Source organism: Quercus suber, unplaced genomic scaffold (assembly GCF_002906115.3).
Source record: "Quercus suber isolate HL8 unplaced genomic scaffold, Cork oak 2.0 scaffold_474, whole genome shotgun sequence".
Taxonomy (NCBI): Eukaryota; Viridiplantae; Streptophyta; class Magnoliopsida; order Fagales; family Fagaceae; genus Quercus; species Quercus suber.
The window spans coordinates 422,290-440,133 of record NW_027069925.1 but is presented as its reverse complement, the minus strand read 5'-3'; the positions used below and the strand labels follow the sequence as shown (position 1 = coordinate 440,133).

Sequence of the window (17,844 nt, the reverse complement as noted above, 5' to 3'; positions counted from 1 at the left end):
CTGTGGACTTCCTGCCCAGTGTTAGTTTTTTGATCTGCTATTGATATTTGTTATTGGATACTTCTTTGTTAGGAATGCTATAGATGGGTTATTACATGTCTTGGTATTTTGATACTATTTTTGTATTGAGTTTGTACTACATCACACTTCATCCCTATTCTAATTTTTTTTTATAAGAATTATTTCATTAATTGGAGACTACTTCATGTACAAATGACACAAATTAGACTAAAGAATTACAAAAAAGAAAAAAAGAAAAAAGAAAAAAGAAATGTACAAAAGGATAGAGACTTTAAAAACAATGGAGTGGAGTCTCTACCCCCTGCAGGAAACCGATCAAATAAAGACTCTCCACATCCTCAAATGTAAACCTATTACGTTCCCGCCATGTACTCCACATGAAACATAAGGGAACCAAGTTCCAGATGTTTAAAGAATGTTTACCCATCTACTGTCTTTTTTTTTTTGATAAGTAAGAATGTTATATATACGAAAGGCTACTCTATGCATGAAGAACATAGAGCAAACCTAGAAAATACAAGAAAAAGAAACCAAAAAGTAGGTTTTTCCAAATCTGAGACGATTGCTTCCCCAACCAATTCCACCAGCCAAAAAGTAGCTCTGGAATCGATCTAGGTATAACCCAAGGCAAGCCAAAAGTTATAAAGACAAAGCTCCATAACCAATAGGTCATCTCACAGTGAAGAAGTAAGTGATCGACCGTCTCTCCACAATGTCGGCACATTATACACCAGTCCACAAAAACCAATTTTCTCAATCTCAAGTTATCACCTGTTAGGATCTTATTCCAAGCTACACACCAAACAAAAAAGGAAACTCGCCTAGGGGCCTTTGCTTTCCATATAGCTTTCCAAGGAAAGACAATTGAGGGAGAGTCCCTTAGTTTATTATAATATGATCGGACGTCAAAATCTCCATTAGGCTTCAACTTCCATCTCAACCGGTCTCCCATAGCCATTGGAGGAGTATTATTTCCCAATATATGAAGAAAATGCAGCCCTTCATCCATCTCCCAATCATTAAATTCTCTAATAAAACGAACATTCCAACTTCTTCTATCCTCCGCCCCCTGCCTTGACAAAGAAGCTTCTACAGATACCTCCTTATCAATGACAATAGCATACAGCCTTGGGAAAGCCAATTGAAAAGGTTGATCCCCATACCACCCATCCTGCCAAAACCTCACTCTATTTCCCAACCCAACAACAAACTGGCAATTTTTGCTAAAATCCTCCCATCCCATACGAATACCTCTCCACAAACCACACCCATGAACTCTCCTACCCAACTTTGAGGTCCACCCCCCCCCCTTCTTCCCCATATTTTAAAGCTACCACCCTTCTCCATAACCGATCCTCTTCCTTCCCAAACCGCCACAACCATTTCCCCAATAAGGCCTTATTGAAAGTAGTAAGTTTCCTTATCCCCAAGCCACCATTGGCTATAGGCGCACAAACTTTATCCCATCCAACCAGATGAGTCTTGCTATCACCCCATAGAAAATCCCTTTGCAACTTTTCCATTTTATTAGCCACATGAGTAGGAATTGTGAATAATGATAGAAAATAGGTAGGAAGGCTAGATAACGTACTCTTAAGTAACATCAATCTCCCCCCCTTGGACAAATACAGCTTCTTCCACCCGGCTAGTTTCCGCTCAAATTTTTCCAAAATAGGATTCCAAATTGAAGGGGAGTTATGTGAAGCCCCCAACGGCATACCAAGATAAGACATAGGCAACTTTCCAACTCTGCAACCCAAAATTTCAGCCAGAGCTTGCACATTATCAACCTCCCCTATTGGAACCATTTCACTCTTATGCACATTAACCTTCAAACCTGTTACCGCCTGAAAACTAAGTAACAACAACCGAATATGAAGAATTTGCTCCACATCTGCATCACAAAATAGGATAGTATCGTCTGCAAATAATAGATGTGTAACACATTCTCCACCACCCCTCCTACCCTCAACTTTAAAACCACGGATCAAGCCAGCTCCCTCCACTCTTCTCAACATCCTACTAAACACCTCCATCACAATCAAAAACAGCATAGGAGATAGCGGATCCCCTTGTCTTAAGCCCCTCGAACTACCAAAAAAATCAGCTGGGGACCCATTGATCAAAATAGAGAACTGGATTGTGGAGATACAAGAACGGATCCACTTACACCACTTCACTCCAAAGCCCATTCTATTCAACAAATTCAGCAAAGCCTCCCAGTTCACATGATCATAGGCTTTCTCAATATCAAGTTTACAAATGACTCCAGGAACCCTACTCTTCCCTCGGCTATCCACACACTCATTCGCAATAAGAACCGAGTCAAGAATTTGTCTCCCACCCACAAAGCTATTCTGAGTCTCAGAAATCAACTGATCTAAAACCACTCTCAGTCTATTTGCCAAAACCTTAGACAGGATTTTATACACACTCCCCACCAAGCTAATAGGTCGGAAATCTCTAATATTAGAGGCATCATTCTTTTTAGGAATTAATGCAATAAAGGTAGCATTAAGGGATTTTTCAAACTTGCAATGCTGAAAAAACTCCTCAAAGACCGCTAAGACGTCTTTCTCCACTACTCTCCAACAATGATGATAAAATGCCATAGTAAACCCATCCGGTCCTGGAGCTTTGTCCCCTTCCAAGTCACTTACAACTTGAAGTATCTCCTCTCTCTCAAACTTCCTTTCAAGCCAAGCCCTCTCCATATCCCCAATACGATCAAATTCCAAACCCTCCACAAAAGGCCTCCACCCCTCAACCTCCTTGTACAAAGTTTTATAAAATTGTACTACCTGATTAGTTACCTCGGATTCCTCCTCAAAAACCACCCCATCCACCTCCAAAGTCCTTAGCTGATTACACCTTCTATGGGAGTTAGCCATTTTGTGAAAAAACTTGGTGTTATTATCCCCTTCCTTGATACATAACATCCTAGATTTTTGTCTCCAGGAAATTTCTTCCAAGGAAAGAAAATGCTCCACTTGGGACCTCAAAGTTGTCCTATGACCTTTCTCCCCATCAGTGAGACCAAAGTCCCCTTCCTTGGCGTCTAATTTTTTCAGCTCCTCCAAAAATTGTTTCTTTTGACGCTCTACATTACCAAACTCTCGACGATTCCATTGCACAATGTCCTCTTTCAGAGCCTTCAATTTTTTTGCAAGCACGAAACTAGGAGTACCTACAAAAGAATGCCGATTCCACCAAAATTGAACTCTATCCACAAATCCCTCCGTCTTCATCCACATATTTTCAAATCTGAACGGACTTTTCCCCCTTGCCATTCCCCCTGCCTCCAACAGGATTGGACTGTGATCTGAGATAGGACGGGGTAAGATCCTTTGAATAACATCTGGAAAATGGTCCTCCCAATCTGGAGTGACCAAGGCTCTATCAATCCTAGACATCGCTGGTTGATCAGTACCACTTGACCATGTATAACTACCTCCTTCCAAAGGCAAATCAACCAAGTTAAGATCCTCAATAAATTCAGAGAATTTTTCCATAGCCAAGGTCAAACATGTCTCACCCCTACGCTCACTAGGAAAGCGAACAATATTAAAATCCCCAAAGCAACACCACGGTAACCTCCAATACTGCTGAATACCCACCAACTCATCCCACATGTGACCCCTCTCACTATTCTCATTTGGGCCATAAACTCCTGAGCATGCCCATATAAAACCGCCCCCCACCCCTTGCCACTTTACTGAAACTGAGAAAGTACCAACCATAACCTCCACCTTCTCCAAAACCCTTTTATCCCACATAAGCAGAATACCACCAGCAGTCCGATCAGCCTCCAAAACAGCCCAATCCACATAAGGACAGCTCCACAAACTACAAACCATCTGTCTATTCATGCTAGCAATTTTCGTCTCTTGTAAACAAACAACATCACACTTCCACTCCCGCAACAAATTCTTCACCACAAGTCGTTTCCGAGGATCATTTAACCCTCTAACATTCCATGAAATCATTTTTATCTTCATAAACACAACACTATCCCCAACTACTGACACCAACACAAGACCACCCTCTATCTCTTGTCATAATTCACCGAACAGATCAATTTTTGCAACTCTCTACTTCCCTTGTTTTTGGACTTAACCACTTTTTTGCTACCTGTTTCTTTCCTGTGTAACACTTTGGCTGCTTCCATCTCAGTTTCTAACCTCTGTAAGAGAGCAATGCACAACTTTTCATGTTGAGTCGTTGACAACCCAACCAATTTACTGAATCCAGGAATTCTGTGTTTCACCCACCCAGAAATATCTAGCTTATTCTCAATACTCAATACCACAGTGGGCTCTTCCAACTCTGCCAAATTTGTTGACACACTCGGCTCGGATCAATGATTTGCAGAGGTAAACAATCTGACACTTCTGTTTCACCAAAACCCACAGAAAAATCAACTGCATCCTTCACATACATGATCTCCCTAGGAAGACTAAAAAGTTCCTTACTAGAAAAAGAACTAACCTCCTGACCCGGAACACCAAAACCCAGTGACCCAGCTCGCAAAATCTCCACAAAAACATCGGGAAAAGAAAATCCAATCAATCTCGGCACAACTTCAAGAATCACCAACCTCTTACCTACAGAAAGCAACCCACCCAACAGCATATTATAGCCCAAAATACTGTTCTGATCAGAGCTAACCATGAAACCCATCTTCCGACGAGAATCGGTGCACTCCGACACTTCCACCGGCGAAACCCAACACTGATGAATTGACGAAACTCCCTCTGACTCGGTCTGCGTCGCCCCTACCAGCGAAACCACTTGCGACTGGTTGACCGAGCTGCTCCTCTCATCATCATTGGTCCTCGACAGAATGACTGGCGTCGCTAACCCAGTTTTACAGACCGTTATATTCTCCTCAGTCTCATCGGGACTAAATGTATAGGAGAGTGGGCCTAAAAGAGTGTTAGAGCATTCTCCAGCTTCTAGAATGCATGGGCTTGGACTCAATGGGCTTAAATTAGAATCACAGTGGGCTATGGGCTGTTTTGGGCCCAACCCAATACTCACCTTTACATTCTGTTCAGTAGCACTCCGTTTCACCCATTTAAAGGAAATTTTTCCACCTTTGGACTTGTCCCATAAAACACGTCTCTTTCCGTTCTCAGCCAACTCTACTATTAATCCCTTCCCAGTCCATCGTGTATCCCTCAAATCACGCCCCTTACCATTTTCAGTTTTATTTGAATTCAAACTGGAATTTAACGGAGATCTTGATTGATTTTGTACCGGTAATTTCTCACCTAATTTAATACCCAAATTAATGCTCCTTGCTCTCCCCTCCCCTCCCCTCACGGCTGTTGTGCCAGGCTGACCCACCGGACCATCCACCGCCTGATTCCGACATTGATTCAGAGGCACTGCCATCGTCTCCTTCTTCCCATTCTGTTGTTTCTCCCCCATTGCTTCATCTAGAATATTCTGTCCTATATCCTTGGTTTTATGGAAAGGATGAATATCACCTTTTGCCTGCATTGGACCCTTCACTGTCTCAACAAAAGACCGAGCCGGATGAAACACTGAATTGCGCTTCTGTACCTGGGGGATAAACGTTACTTGGCCTGAACCACCAAAGGCATATTGATTGGGTTCTAACATCCTCCTCAATTCTAGACCAAAAACCTTCCAACCATGTTTTTGTTTCCCTTCAGGGATTATGACAGACCTCCCGAGCCCGCCTGTTTTGAGTTCAGTCACTAGCAAAAACTGACCAAAAGAGTTTGATCCCCATCGCAAGGTGTAGGCAGTATCTCCTTCCCTAAGTGTGAAAAATTGTTTGGGATTTACCCCAATCACCATATGTTCTATATTTTTCATCAACCATAATGCCGCGCTTTTGCCCATAAACACTGATTTCATGAAGTATTTGCCCCGTTCAAAAATACGTAACGCAAAGAAATTCCCTCCTTCCTCCACCACCAACTGAAAAAGCTTCGATTCAATGAAAAAACTACGTATCCCTCCCATACCGATGAGAAAAAAAAGAAATAAAAGAAACAATCAAAAAGGGGGTATTTCTTGAAATATATACTCAATCCACCTGCTGCATGGTTTACTCTTTGATGGATGTTTGAGCTCCTAGATAGTAGATGGAGAGATTAAAGAGGATGTGAATCATAAGATAAGAGCATGATGGATGAAGTAGAGAAATGCGTCAAGATTTTTTTTTGTGACTATAGAATACCAATCGAAGGATTGTTATACAGTATGCTCTGCGATGTACAACTAATCTAAGTGAAGTTCTCGTGTCATCAAAAAATAAAAAAATAATAAATTTTTCATTACTTCAAAAAAAAAAAAAAAAAAAAGTTTGGTTCATGATATCCATTAGAAATGTAATGGTGACCTTTCATCTTGATCTACTTGTGTTAGCTCTAATATGTTCATGATAATTTTTACGATTATAACTTTCAGGGGCCGCAATGATTCATACAGCAGGCCAGGATCTAAAGCTTGTCGGGAAAAATTGCGAAGGGAGAGATTGAATGACAGGCATGCAACTTGCTTCATCAGATTTTTTGTTTTTATTTGGTGTTGAATTTCTGCATTTAATATATTTATTTTTTCCTGTTCTTTGGAGAAATAATTCCAGCATTTCAAGTTGATTTGTGAGCAATGGCCATTATATAATTGAAGTATAGTTCATATTGAAATTATACCTTGTATTAGATGCGTAGTTTTTGTCTAAAAGGGCTTTGGATGCCTCAAATTTCTAAGATGTCTAAATTTTATAGGTTCCCTGAGATATTAGATGGAGAAATGAAATATTTGATATTTGCAATGCTTTTAATGATAAATCTACCGATTTACCTAACTTATCAGTTTTTTCACCTTATGTTCCTAAGAATAATGATAATATGAGTAGTTTCTTACTTTTATTGCTTTCTGCTCTCTCTAGCTTTCTCCTAGTAAGGTTTATGAAAGGACAGCTGTTGTTTATGACTCACGCAGGTTTCTAGACTTGTGTTCTGTTTTGGATCCTGATAGACCGGTCAAAATTGACAAGCATGCGATACTGGATGATGCCATCAGAGTTTTGAACCAACTAAGATCAGAATCTCAAGAGCTTAAAGAAACAAATGAAAAACTAAAGGAAGAAATAAAAAGTTTAAAGGTCAGTTGGTCATATATGATGCATTTTACTACATAGGAAAGGTCAATATTCCTTTTGATAAATTGTGCTTTGCATATGCCTACGTTGTCCTTTTACTTCATTTGGGAAAACTCTCCTGGTTTGATATTTTGTTGAATTACCATGCTTCTTCCTGACCCCTTGTTCTTAAGTTTGTTTCTCTTGTTATAACTTATTATGTGTTTGTTTATTGAGGATATTACTTCATCAGTACTTACCATCTTATGATTATGGTTATAGAAAATAGATTCTTTTTGTGATAATTCATATTTGTATAAATGAACTATTGAGTTGCTGTTGCATTGTTGCTTCTAACGATCAGTTGGCAAATGGCTTTACATCAAAGAAACGGTATGTTCCCAGGTGTGTACCTTGACTATATCCATGAATAGAAGACATTTTAGAATTTAAATGACTTGGGAGTTATGTAAGATTATTGTTCCTTTTGGGAGAAGTAAAGGGACCTTAGCATTTAATACAAGTTGAAGATGCTAGAAGGGGACGGCGGGAGTATTAAAGGAATATAATTAGCTATAGATATTATAGTTTTATGTCATTAACAAAAATATGCCTCGCTGGAAAATGTATTAGGGCACTAGTACCTTTTATCTGGTCCCAGTTTAGTGATTTATAGCATTGCCTAATCAGTTCCCAATGGGAAGCCATGGCATCTATGGTTTTTGCTACACTATAGATATATGCTTCATTGTGTACTATGAACTAACTACGAATGAGTTACTAAACTTGGTAAATTTATATTTTTGTTGCCAATGGTAACCTTACAAGTATGGTTACTGTTACCTTTTAATATTCAGTAACTGCAGTTATTGAATTGTAAAATTTAGTCTTGTTGTCAGCTGAAAATAAAATTGGCTGATGTTCAAGAGAATGATGAGGATAGGATAAGTTAGAATTGTATGGCTGCCAAGAGCCTTGTAGTTTAACCAATAGGCTCCTGGTCTTTCCAATTGAGATATCCAGGGTTCAAATCTCTCCTCCCCCAAATATCGAATTATCAAGAAAATTGTATGGTTATTGGGAACTGATGCCTAGAAAAGTATGGGTAGTTCAAAATGGTCTGATGACTCTGATCTAAACTGCCATAATCACTGTAGACCTTTTTCTAGTAAATGGAAGTTCACATAGATAAGGAGTATGTTTGTGGAAAAATAAGGAATAAAGGCCAATATGCTCTAGCTCAAATGATACCTCCTCTCCTTATGCTTATCAACAAAAACAAATTTATACCTCATCACCTTATAAGAGCAAGATGAGAACGTGAGTCGTGGGTGTAAATCCACCGGGTGCATGTGTAACTTTCTAATTAAAGAAAATAAAGGAAGAAAGATGTCAACTCCCTACTTCTGCAATATTTTGGTTTTCAATGTTTTATAATTTTTACATGATAATCTGCTCGAACTGTGGGAGGGTATTTTTAATTTTCTGTTGCTGATTAAGGTGGTGAATTGTTTAAAATCTACTTTTTGTATGAAATTGCATTACTGGATGAGCTAGTAATAGCAATTTTTAAGTTCTTTTCCTCTGCCACAGGCAGAGAAGCATGAACTTCGTGAAGAGAAACTCATGCTGAAGGCAGATAAGGAAAGGATGGAGCAGCAATTGAAAGCTATGGCCATTCCACCAGCTGGGTTTATGCCAGGCCATCCAGCTGCATATCATGCTGGGCCAAACAAGATGCCAGTTTTTCCCAGCTATGGTTTTGTCCCAATGTGGCAATACATGCCTCCGGCTGCCCGCGATACATCTCATGATCATGAGCTCAGGCCCCCTGCTGCATAATTATTTGATATTGATTTTAGATGCTTTATTTTACTGCCATTCACCATTTTTGTTACCTGTTGACTTGTATATATGGCTGCTGTTTCAGTATGCCTGGCATTTAAATTCAACTATTAGCGAATACATGGCAGCATTGGCAAAATGTGCGGTTTGGTGGCCTTTATTTTTTAAATTCAATCATTTGAGTTGACTGTATGCTTTCAGTGCACATAAAATATTGCAGTCTCTCGCAATAAACTTTTTGGGGGTACAATTACAATTTTATTTTTTTGCCAATTTGGAGATGTTTGAAAGTATTTAAATTTTCTGGAAGAATCGAAAAGTTATCTACTAAGAAAATATGAATTGGCGTATGTATAACACAAAAGACCGCATTACAGTGAGGTTTCATTGATGAACTACATGTTTAATATTTCAGTGACAATTCACTTCTCTAGGGGAGCTCAACTTAGACCATGGATGTATTAAGTCAACATTTTTCACAATTTATGTTCTTGTCCATAAGTGGAGAAATTGTCGTTGTGTTTGCATTGCATCTATTAGCTTTTTTACTCAAATACTTTATTGAATTAGGATAGTTTGAATGGTATAATCTATGAACTGTGCATGTGGATGAAGATGAACTTAAACTTATACCAAAAGGTGAATAATAAAATGAACAAAAGTGGATGCAGATGAATTTGGATTCTGTGATTTATTGGGGGATCTGAGGGCGATTGTTACATTAAGATTTTCAATTTCCATATCAATCTTACATTCTTGCATAATTTGCTGAATAAACTCGCATATACGTAGCAGTGGGTTATTTCCTCAACCTCTCTGATACCTCTGATGCAGAAGTTCACACACCTTTTGAAATTTCTCTCTTGATTTTTGCTGTCCTTCAATTTGGTTTCTTTTTTCTTTTTCTATTTTGGGCATTGCATCACGATGATACCTCTCTCTATGGTTTTCAGATGAATAATTAAAATCTTTTAAGGTTCACATTGTGATACTTCCTTATCTGCTGTAGTAATTAGCAGTATTTTGTTACCCTTATTCTCTTTGCAAGTCAAGCAAGGTTGCTCTTGGGAATTGTTGTGGATTTCCTGGTCACCTTCTTTGCCCCACAGCAGCATATACAGGCCAATGATGACTATTACTGCCCCTAGTACACTGAACAAAGGCACACATGAAGTCCTAAGTTTACTTTTCGCCAACTTTGGCAGTTAGGTAGATATGAATTGCATGCACAACCATTTGTAAAAATTAATAATGAAAGCTTTTTTGGTACATTCCGAATGCATGTATGTGCTAGTAGCTTAGATGCAAATTTAAGTAGAACAATAGAGCAAATATAGGTAGAACAACAGAGAAAGTCCACGACAGAACAAAATACCACAATATTTTCACAAGAATCTTATTTTTAGTGGTACTGGGTTCTAGAATAATGACACCTCAATCATTGTGAAAATGTTGTGACATTTTGTTGTAGCAGTGGAACAATTAAGAACAATAATAAGCATTTTGAATTACCTGCCCATGTATAGTTTTTCACCGAGGACAAAGTATGCTAGAATTGCTACCAATATTGTTGAAAGTGGATTAAACATGGTCACAAAAACTGGTCCTTTCTCTTCCGTGCACCACAATTGAATGAATATGATTAAACCAGAGACCACTACTCCCTGTCATGTGACTTCCATGATCAAAATATTAAATTTGAATAAGAATTGTCAGGTCAACAATATTTTTACAACAAATCTTAGGTAGTAAGTTGTTACTAATTCTAATTGAACTCACCATTAAAATTACTTTTTGGCCTACTAGTAAATAGCCAATAACAATTTGCCCCTTTGAAATTATTGTGAAAATATTGTGAACATAGCAAACTAATGATACTTACACCATATACTGTGGACCAGAAGTCAATGTTGAATCCTATGGCCCAAGCAGCTGGTTTATGTTCTATGATAACTGTGAAGACAGCAGATTGTGCTCCTCCAACAAAGCTCATCCATGTAGTCAGTGACAGTTGGGCAGGATATCTTTTTAATGTAAATGCCTACAATTTTCAGAGGAATATTATCTGCATATGCCGATTACATTGCTGTCTATACAATTTTCAGAGGAATTCTATACTATTGGTAATAATAATACTTAAAATAATCACTGTAGACCTTTTTCTAGTAAATGGAAGTTCACATAGATAAGGAGTATGTTTGTGGAAAAATAAGGAATAAAGGCCAATATGCTCTAGCTCAAATGATACCTCCTCTCCTTATGCTTATCAACAAAAACAAATTTATACCTCATCACCTTATAAGAGCAAGATGAGAAAGTGAGTCGTGGGTGTAAATCCACCGGGTGCATGTGTAACTTTCTAATTAAAGAAAATAAAGGAAGAAAGATGTCAACTCCCTACTTCTGCAATATTTTGGTTTTCAATGTTTTATAATTTTTACATGATAATCTGCTCGAACTGTGGGAGGGTATTTTTAATTTTCTGTTGCTGATTAAGGTGGTGAATTGTTTAAAATCTACTTTTTGTATGAAATTGCATTACTGGATGAGCTAGTAATAGCAATTTTTAAGTTCTTTTCCTCTGCCACAGGCAGAGAAGCATGAACTTCGTGAAGAGAAACTCATGCTGAAGGCAGATAAGGAAAGGATGGAGCAGCAATTGAAAGCTATGGCCATTCCACCAGCTGGGTTTATGCCAGGCCATCCAGCTGCATATCATGCTGGGCCAAACAAGATGCCAGTTTTTCCCAGCTATGGTTTTGTCCCAATGTGGCAATACATGCCTCCGGCTGCCCGCGATACATCTCATGATCATGAGCTCAGGCCCCCTGCTGCATAATTATTTGATATTGATTTTAGATGCTTTATTTTACTGCCATTCACCATTTTTGTTACCTGTTGACTTGTATATATGGCTGCTGTTTCAGTATGCCTGGCATTTAAATTCAACTATTAGCGAATACATGGCAGCATTGGCAAAATGTGCGGTTTGGTGGCCTTTATTTTTTAAATTCAATCATTTGAGTTGACTGTATGCTTTCAGTGCACATAAAATATTGCAGTCTCTCGCAATAAACTTTTTGGGGGTACATTTACAATTTTATTTTTTTGCCAATTTGGAGATGTTTGAAAGTATTTAAATTTTCTGGAAGAATCGAAAAGTTATCTACTAAGAAAATATGAATTGGCGTATGTATAACACAAAAGACTGCATTACAGTGAGGTTTTATTGATGAACTACATGTTTAATATTTCAGTGACAATTCACTTCTCTAGGGGAGCTCAACTTAGACCATGGATGTATTAAGTCAACATTTTTCACAATTTATGTTCTTGTCCATAAGTGGAGAAATTGTCGTTGTGTTTGCATTGCATCTATTAGCTTTTTTACTCAAATACTTTATTGAATTAGGATAGTTTGAATGGTATAATCTATGAACTGTGCATGTGGATGAAGATGAACTTAAACTTATACCAAAAGGTGAATCATAAAATGAACAAAAGTGGATGTAGATGAATTTGGATTCTGTGATTTATTGGGGGATCTGAGGGCGATTGTTACATTAAGATTTTCAATTTCCATATCAATCTTACATTCTTGCATAATTTGCTGAATAAACTCGCGTATACGTAGCAGTGGGTTATTTCCTCAACCTCTCTGATACCTCTGATGCAGAAGTTCACACACCTTTTGAAATTTCTCTCTTGATTTTTGCTGTCCTTCAATTTGGTTTCTTTTTTCTTTTTCTTTTTTGGGCATTGCATCACGATGATACCTCTCTCTATGGTTTTCAGATGAATAATTAAAATCTTTTAAGGTTCACATTGTGATACTTCCTTATCTGCTGTAGTAATTAGCAGTATTTTGTTACCCTTATTCTCTTTGCAAGTCAAGCAAGGTTGCTTTTGGGAATTGTTGTGGATTTCCTGGTCACCTTCTTTGCCCCACAGCAGCATATACAGGCCAATGATGACTATTACTGCCCCTAGTACACTGAACAAAGGCACATATGAAGTCCTAAGTTTACTTTTCGCCAACTTTGGCAGTTAGGTAGATATGAATTGCATGCACGACCATTTGTAAAAATTAATAATGAAAGCTTTTTTGGTACATTCCGAATGCATGTATGTGCTAGTAGCTTAGATGCAAATTTAAGTAGAACAATAGAGCAAATATAGGTAGAACAGTAGAGAAAGTCCACGACAGAACAAAATACCACAATATTTTCACAAGAATCTTATTTTTAGTGGTGGTGGGTTCTAGAATAATGACACCTCAATCATTGTGAAAATGTTGTGACATTTTGTTGTAGCAGTGGAACAATTAAGAACAATAATAAGCATTTTGAATTACCTGCCCATGTATAGTTTTTCACCGAGGACAAAGTATGCTAGAATTGCTACCAATATTGTTGAAAGTGGATTAAACATGGTCACAAAAACTGGTCCTTTCTCTTCCGTGCACCACAATTGAATGAATATGATTAAACCAGAGACCACTACTCCCTGTCATGTGACTTCCATGATCAAAATATTAAATTTGAATAAGAATTGTCAGGTCCACAATATTTTTACAACAAATCTTAGGTAGTAAGTTGTTACTAATTCTAATTTGAACTCACCATTAAAATTACTTTTTGGCCTACTAGTAAATAGCCAATAACAATTTGCCCCTTTGAAATTATTGTGAAAATATTGTGGACATAGCAAACTAATGATACTTACACCATATACTGTGGACCAGAAGTCAATGTTGAATCCTATGGCCCAAGCAGCTGGTTTATGTTCTATGATAACTGTGAAGACAGCAGATTGTGCTCCTCCAACAAAGCTCATCCATGTAGTCAGTGACAGTTGGGCAGGATATCTTTTTAATGTAAATGCCTACAATTTTCAGAGGAATATTATCTGCATATGCCGATTACATTGCTGTCTATACAATTTTCAGAGGAATTCTATACTATTGGTAATAATAATACTTAAAAATTCAGACTATTTTTAGTAGTTACGTCTGTTGCGTCTCGAATTGTTGTATCTTATTTTATAATGTAGTTATTGTATACCACCATGTTGTTGTGACGTAACCTGGTTTAACTATGTTTGTAGCCTCTCACTGCTTATGATTATTGTTTCAAAATCTTTCTGATTTTCCAAGATAGAGGTTTTTACTATCTCTACAAAATGTAAATGGATCCTCCTTTTAGAAACATGTAGTATTCATAGTTTTAAGTTGGGGCAAAACCTGCATGATGTACCATATAGACCAAGTTATGCAGCTTGCAATAGTTAGAATAGAACCCTTTAACCAGTTCTCATGTGTGGCAGTATTTCCCTGAATATGGATTACAGGGTGCCATAGATTTCTCATGATAGGCCCCTTGTATAATGTCATTGTCATTACACCAGCTAAGGAGATCAAAGTTCCAAGAACTTTTGCCATCCCACGACGATTTCGAAGATCAAGAACCTCCATCCTGTATGAAGATTAAAACATAACTTGATGCAAATAGTCATAAATATATTGAAAGACTACCAGGATCTTGTTAAGCAATCCTACCTGAGTACCACTGCCATTACAAAAGTCAGGGAAGCTATGGTGTTGACCATTGATGCAACGAAGGTAGGAGAGGTGTATCTCAAACTTGCAAAATACATGTTTAGGGTCAAACCCACCCTACAATAATTGAAACACACTTTGCCTATTCAATATGTCGCATTTAATTTAGAAGTATGTCTTTAATTCAATCCTTACCCAAGGAGAGAGAGAACAAAAATTTCCAACAGAAGAGCTAAGGTCAGCTTGGGCCTCACTTTTCTGCAGCAGATAATTAAAGATCAATTGTTACGACATTGACATAATTGCAAAACATTTGGAATGATGAATAGAAATGATTAAAATTTCTTTTAAATTTTATTATGATTGGTATAGCAGCAACATAATAAATAAATTTCTTATATACTTTATTATAATATTTAAAAGTTGATATATTAATTTATAAGACTTATTTAGTAAAACGCATAATATCCCTAATTACATGAGACGTATTAGGTTAGATGTAAGCAGTGGTTCAGAAAAATTAGGTGGTAGTGTAGAGATGCAATTGTAGTTAAATGAGACGTAGTAGGGTTCTTAAATTTTTTTTGAAAGGTTGAATCAGTTAATTTATAAAGTAATTTTACGGAAATAACTTGATTTATAATTTATAAAAGGAAAGTGAAGGAAATAATAAAATTGAGCCCTTTTCAACAATTTTAATTTTTCCTTTATTTTGTCAACTTTTTCAATAATTTCAATTCTGCACTTTGTTACGGGTTTCTCAAATTTCATGAGAAGACAACTACAACTTAGTTAAGTTTCGTTTGAGAGTTCATAAGAGAATGGAATTGAATTGGAAAGAAATAGAATGGAATAAAATGTATTTAAGTAAGAGAAATGAATGGGAAAAAAAAAGTAATAAAATGGAATTAAGTAATCTTATTTGAATGTTTTAAAATAAAAAAATGAAAAATAAGTAACCTTGTTTGGGAGTAACATAGAGGGAAATGAATGAAACCATTTTATGGTAATATTAGTATTAGACTCTTATTTTAAAATAAATGGCTAAATATATAGAAGTGTTTTGGAGTTTTAGTAAAAAATTTATTAAATCTAATTCAATTCCCCCTAATTCTTTCCATTTTTGGAGGGAATGAAAATTTGAGGTTTAGAAGAAATAGAGTGGAATAAGTATTTCCACTTATCCATTATATTCCTTTTCACTTTAAGCTCCCAAACAAGAGAATGAACTTTCCATTTCATATAAAAGAATGAAAGAATATTCTAAAATTATTCTTTTAATTCATTTCTATTCCATTCTTTTCCCTCCTCCTAAACAAGCTGTTAAAGTGATATTTCACATTTCAAATGGGTCCATTTAAGAGGGAGGAAAGGAAAAGAATGATTTACCCATTCCAATCCCTCACACTTTAAGCTCCCAAACAAGATAATAAACTTTTTATTTCATATAAGAGAAAGAAAAAACATTTTAAAATTATTCTTTTCATTTGTTTTTATTCCATTCTTTTTCCACCTCCTAATTAAGCTGTTAAAGTGATATTTCACATTCCAAGTGAGTCCATTTGGGGGAGGAAAGGAAAAGAATGGTTTAAAATATATTTTCTTTCTATCTATTCTATTGTTTGAGAGTCTAATTTAAAAAAGAATAAAAAAAAAGAAAAAGGAATAGATTGATTAGATGGAGTCTCTCTCTCCCTCTCTCTCTCTCTCTCTCTCTCTCATTTCTTTAATGAATTGGAAGTGAAATATCATTTATACTTAGAAGATCTATTTTATATTTATTTAAAGGAAAAAACAAATACTAGAATGTATATAATAGTAACACACTGTTGATAATACATCATATTCAATTCTATTCTTTTATGATCTGTTCATTGCAGTTCTTTATATATATATATATATATATATAGTTCAATAGTTACAACGAAAGATGAAAGATTTGAACATTAGATGTCATAGACATATTAGGAGGTGTCACACAGTTAAATTGCAAGAATTTGAATACTAAATGTCATAGACACATTACGAGGTGTCAAACAGCTAAACAACAAAACTCTTGGTTAGTCCATTCTTCATTTTATTCTTTAGAAAACTCTCAAAGATAATATTTTGATAAATCATATAATTGATATATCAAAGATAAAATCAATCTTAATTTGACAACTAGTTTAAACGTCGAAAGCATACACTTTGCCCTTCATTGTCATACAGAGTTTATGTGAAGGGAAAAATATTTACGTACCTTTCAAGAAAATAGGCAAAAGGGAACATGACTACTCCAGCTACAATGTGTCTGTAAGTTATGTAGACATGAGGGTTCATCCCATGATTGAAGGAAGCTTCTGTGATAAAATATAAAAATGTATAGCCTATCTGAGCAAGAACCATGAGAAGTTGTGGCTTGAACCTCCTGTAAATGTTCCCAAGGGAACCAGCCTTTGTTGCCATTTGCTCCTGTAATTGATTCTTGCTCTTCTTTGATATTTCACAAGCTGAATGAGCACATATGGCACATGTAAATATAGAGGATGATGAAAGAGGTGGGCCTTAGATTCTTGTAGCATGTTGTTAGTATCATGTTCTCCATTAAATTCCCCCTGCTGATGTACTGACGATTCCTGACTCTTGCTTCGGATTTGATATGCATGGTGGATGGAATAAAATATTCTCATTCATGCTTTTGAAAACGGTTTTTTGATTGTTTTGTTGGGACGGGAAAATGGGGATGGATTTTGATAGGGTTTGGGTGTTTTCTTCTTAAGTCGGCCAAAAATCAATTTCTCTCCATTTGGATAGAAAATGAGGGGAAAATGTGTACTTTTTTTTTTTTTTTTTATAATCAAGTAGTAGTTTTTAGGATATGACAATAAATTTAAACAAATTTTATTTTTCATCATTTATTTTATTTTTCTAAAAAAAATTACATCTTTCTATTTTTCCATCATTTCAACCAAATACACATGATTAAATAAAATCTTTTTTATATTCCCAATTGCACACCGGATGTCAATCACTAAAACTTTATTTTATTTTATTTTTGTGCTTTTATTAATGAAGCATCGTTCAGTTGCTTCTCTATTTTGGAATTATATAACATCCTATAAGAATTGATTCTCTATTTTTGTGCTTTTATTAATGAAGCATCGTTCAGTTTCTATATTTATATATATACACGCGTGTTATTACCCTCGACCATTATTTTAGATTATGATTAGCTTATGCCTATATCTCTGTTTTGATTAATGAAATAAATTTGGAGCATATTAGGTTATGTCTCTTAATTTATTTATTTTATTTCATT

At 36.3% G+C, this 17,844-nt stretch overlaps 2 protein-coding genes across 2 annotated transcripts; one reads left to right on the top strand and one right to left on the bottom strand.

Annotated features, from left to right (window-relative positions):
- Positions 1 to 6,415: 6,415 nt before the first annotated feature.
- LOC111996178 (transcription factor bHLH104) lies at positions 6,416 to 9,178 on the top strand. The gene is made up of 3 exons (XM_065762817.1): positions 6,416 to 6,543; positions 7,003 to 7,165; positions 8,735 to 9,178. Exons 1-3 carry the CDS (start codon positions 6,431 to 6,433, stop codon positions 8,981 to 8,983), a joined length of 525 nt encoding a protein of 174 aa, XP_065618889.1. The 5' UTR covers positions 6,416 to 6,430; the 3' UTR covers positions 8,984 to 9,178.
- Positions 9,179 to 12,589: 3,411 nt separating this feature from the next.
- Positions 12,590 to 17,026, bottom strand: LOC111996185 (WAT1-related protein At5g07050-like). The gene is made up of 7 exons (XM_024028142.2): positions 16,786 to 17,026; positions 14,739 to 14,801; positions 14,544 to 14,660; positions 14,229 to 14,460; positions 13,712 to 13,870; positions 13,341 to 13,492; positions 12,590 to 12,980 (listed from the first exon to the last, which is right to left on the bottom strand). The coding sequence occupies exons 1-7, from the start codon at positions 16,989 to 16,991 to the stop codon at positions 12,800 to 12,802; spliced, it is 1,110 nt and encodes a 369-aa protein (XP_023883910.2). The 5' UTR covers positions 16,992 to 17,026; the 3' UTR covers positions 12,590 to 12,799.
- Between the last annotated feature and the right edge of the window lie 818 nt (positions 17,027 to 17,844).

What these genes read in the sequence shown, in the direction of transcription:
- LOC111996185 (XM_024028142.2), bottom strand. Translation starts at nt 16,991, where the DNA reads ATGGCAACAAAGGCTGGTTCCCTTGGGAACATTTACAGGAGGTTCAAG. An exon ending in TTTGTTCTCTCTCTCCTTGG is followed by an intron (nt 14,661 to 14,738) that starts GTAAGGATTGAA and finishes CAATTATTGTAG; the next exon opens with GGTGGGTTTGACCCTAAACA. An exon ending in GAAAAACTATACATGGGCAG is followed by an intron (nt 12,981 to 13,340) that starts GTAATTCAAAAT and finishes GCCTTTGTTCAG; the next exon opens with TGTACTAGGGGCAGTAATAG.
- LOC111996178 (XM_065762817.1), top strand. Translation starts at nt 6,431, where the DNA reads ATGTTCATGATAATTTTTACGATTATAACTTTCAGGGGCCGCAATGAT. An exon ending in AGGGAGAGATTGAATGACAG is followed by an intron (nt 6,544 to 7,002) that starts GCATGCAACTTG and finishes TGACTCACGCAG; the next exon opens with GTTTCTAGACTTGTGTTCTG. An exon ending in AAGAAATAAAAAGTTTAAAG is followed by an intron (nt 7,166 to 8,734) that starts GTCAGTTGGTCA and finishes CCTCTGCCACAG; the next exon opens with GCAGAGAAGCATGAACTTCG.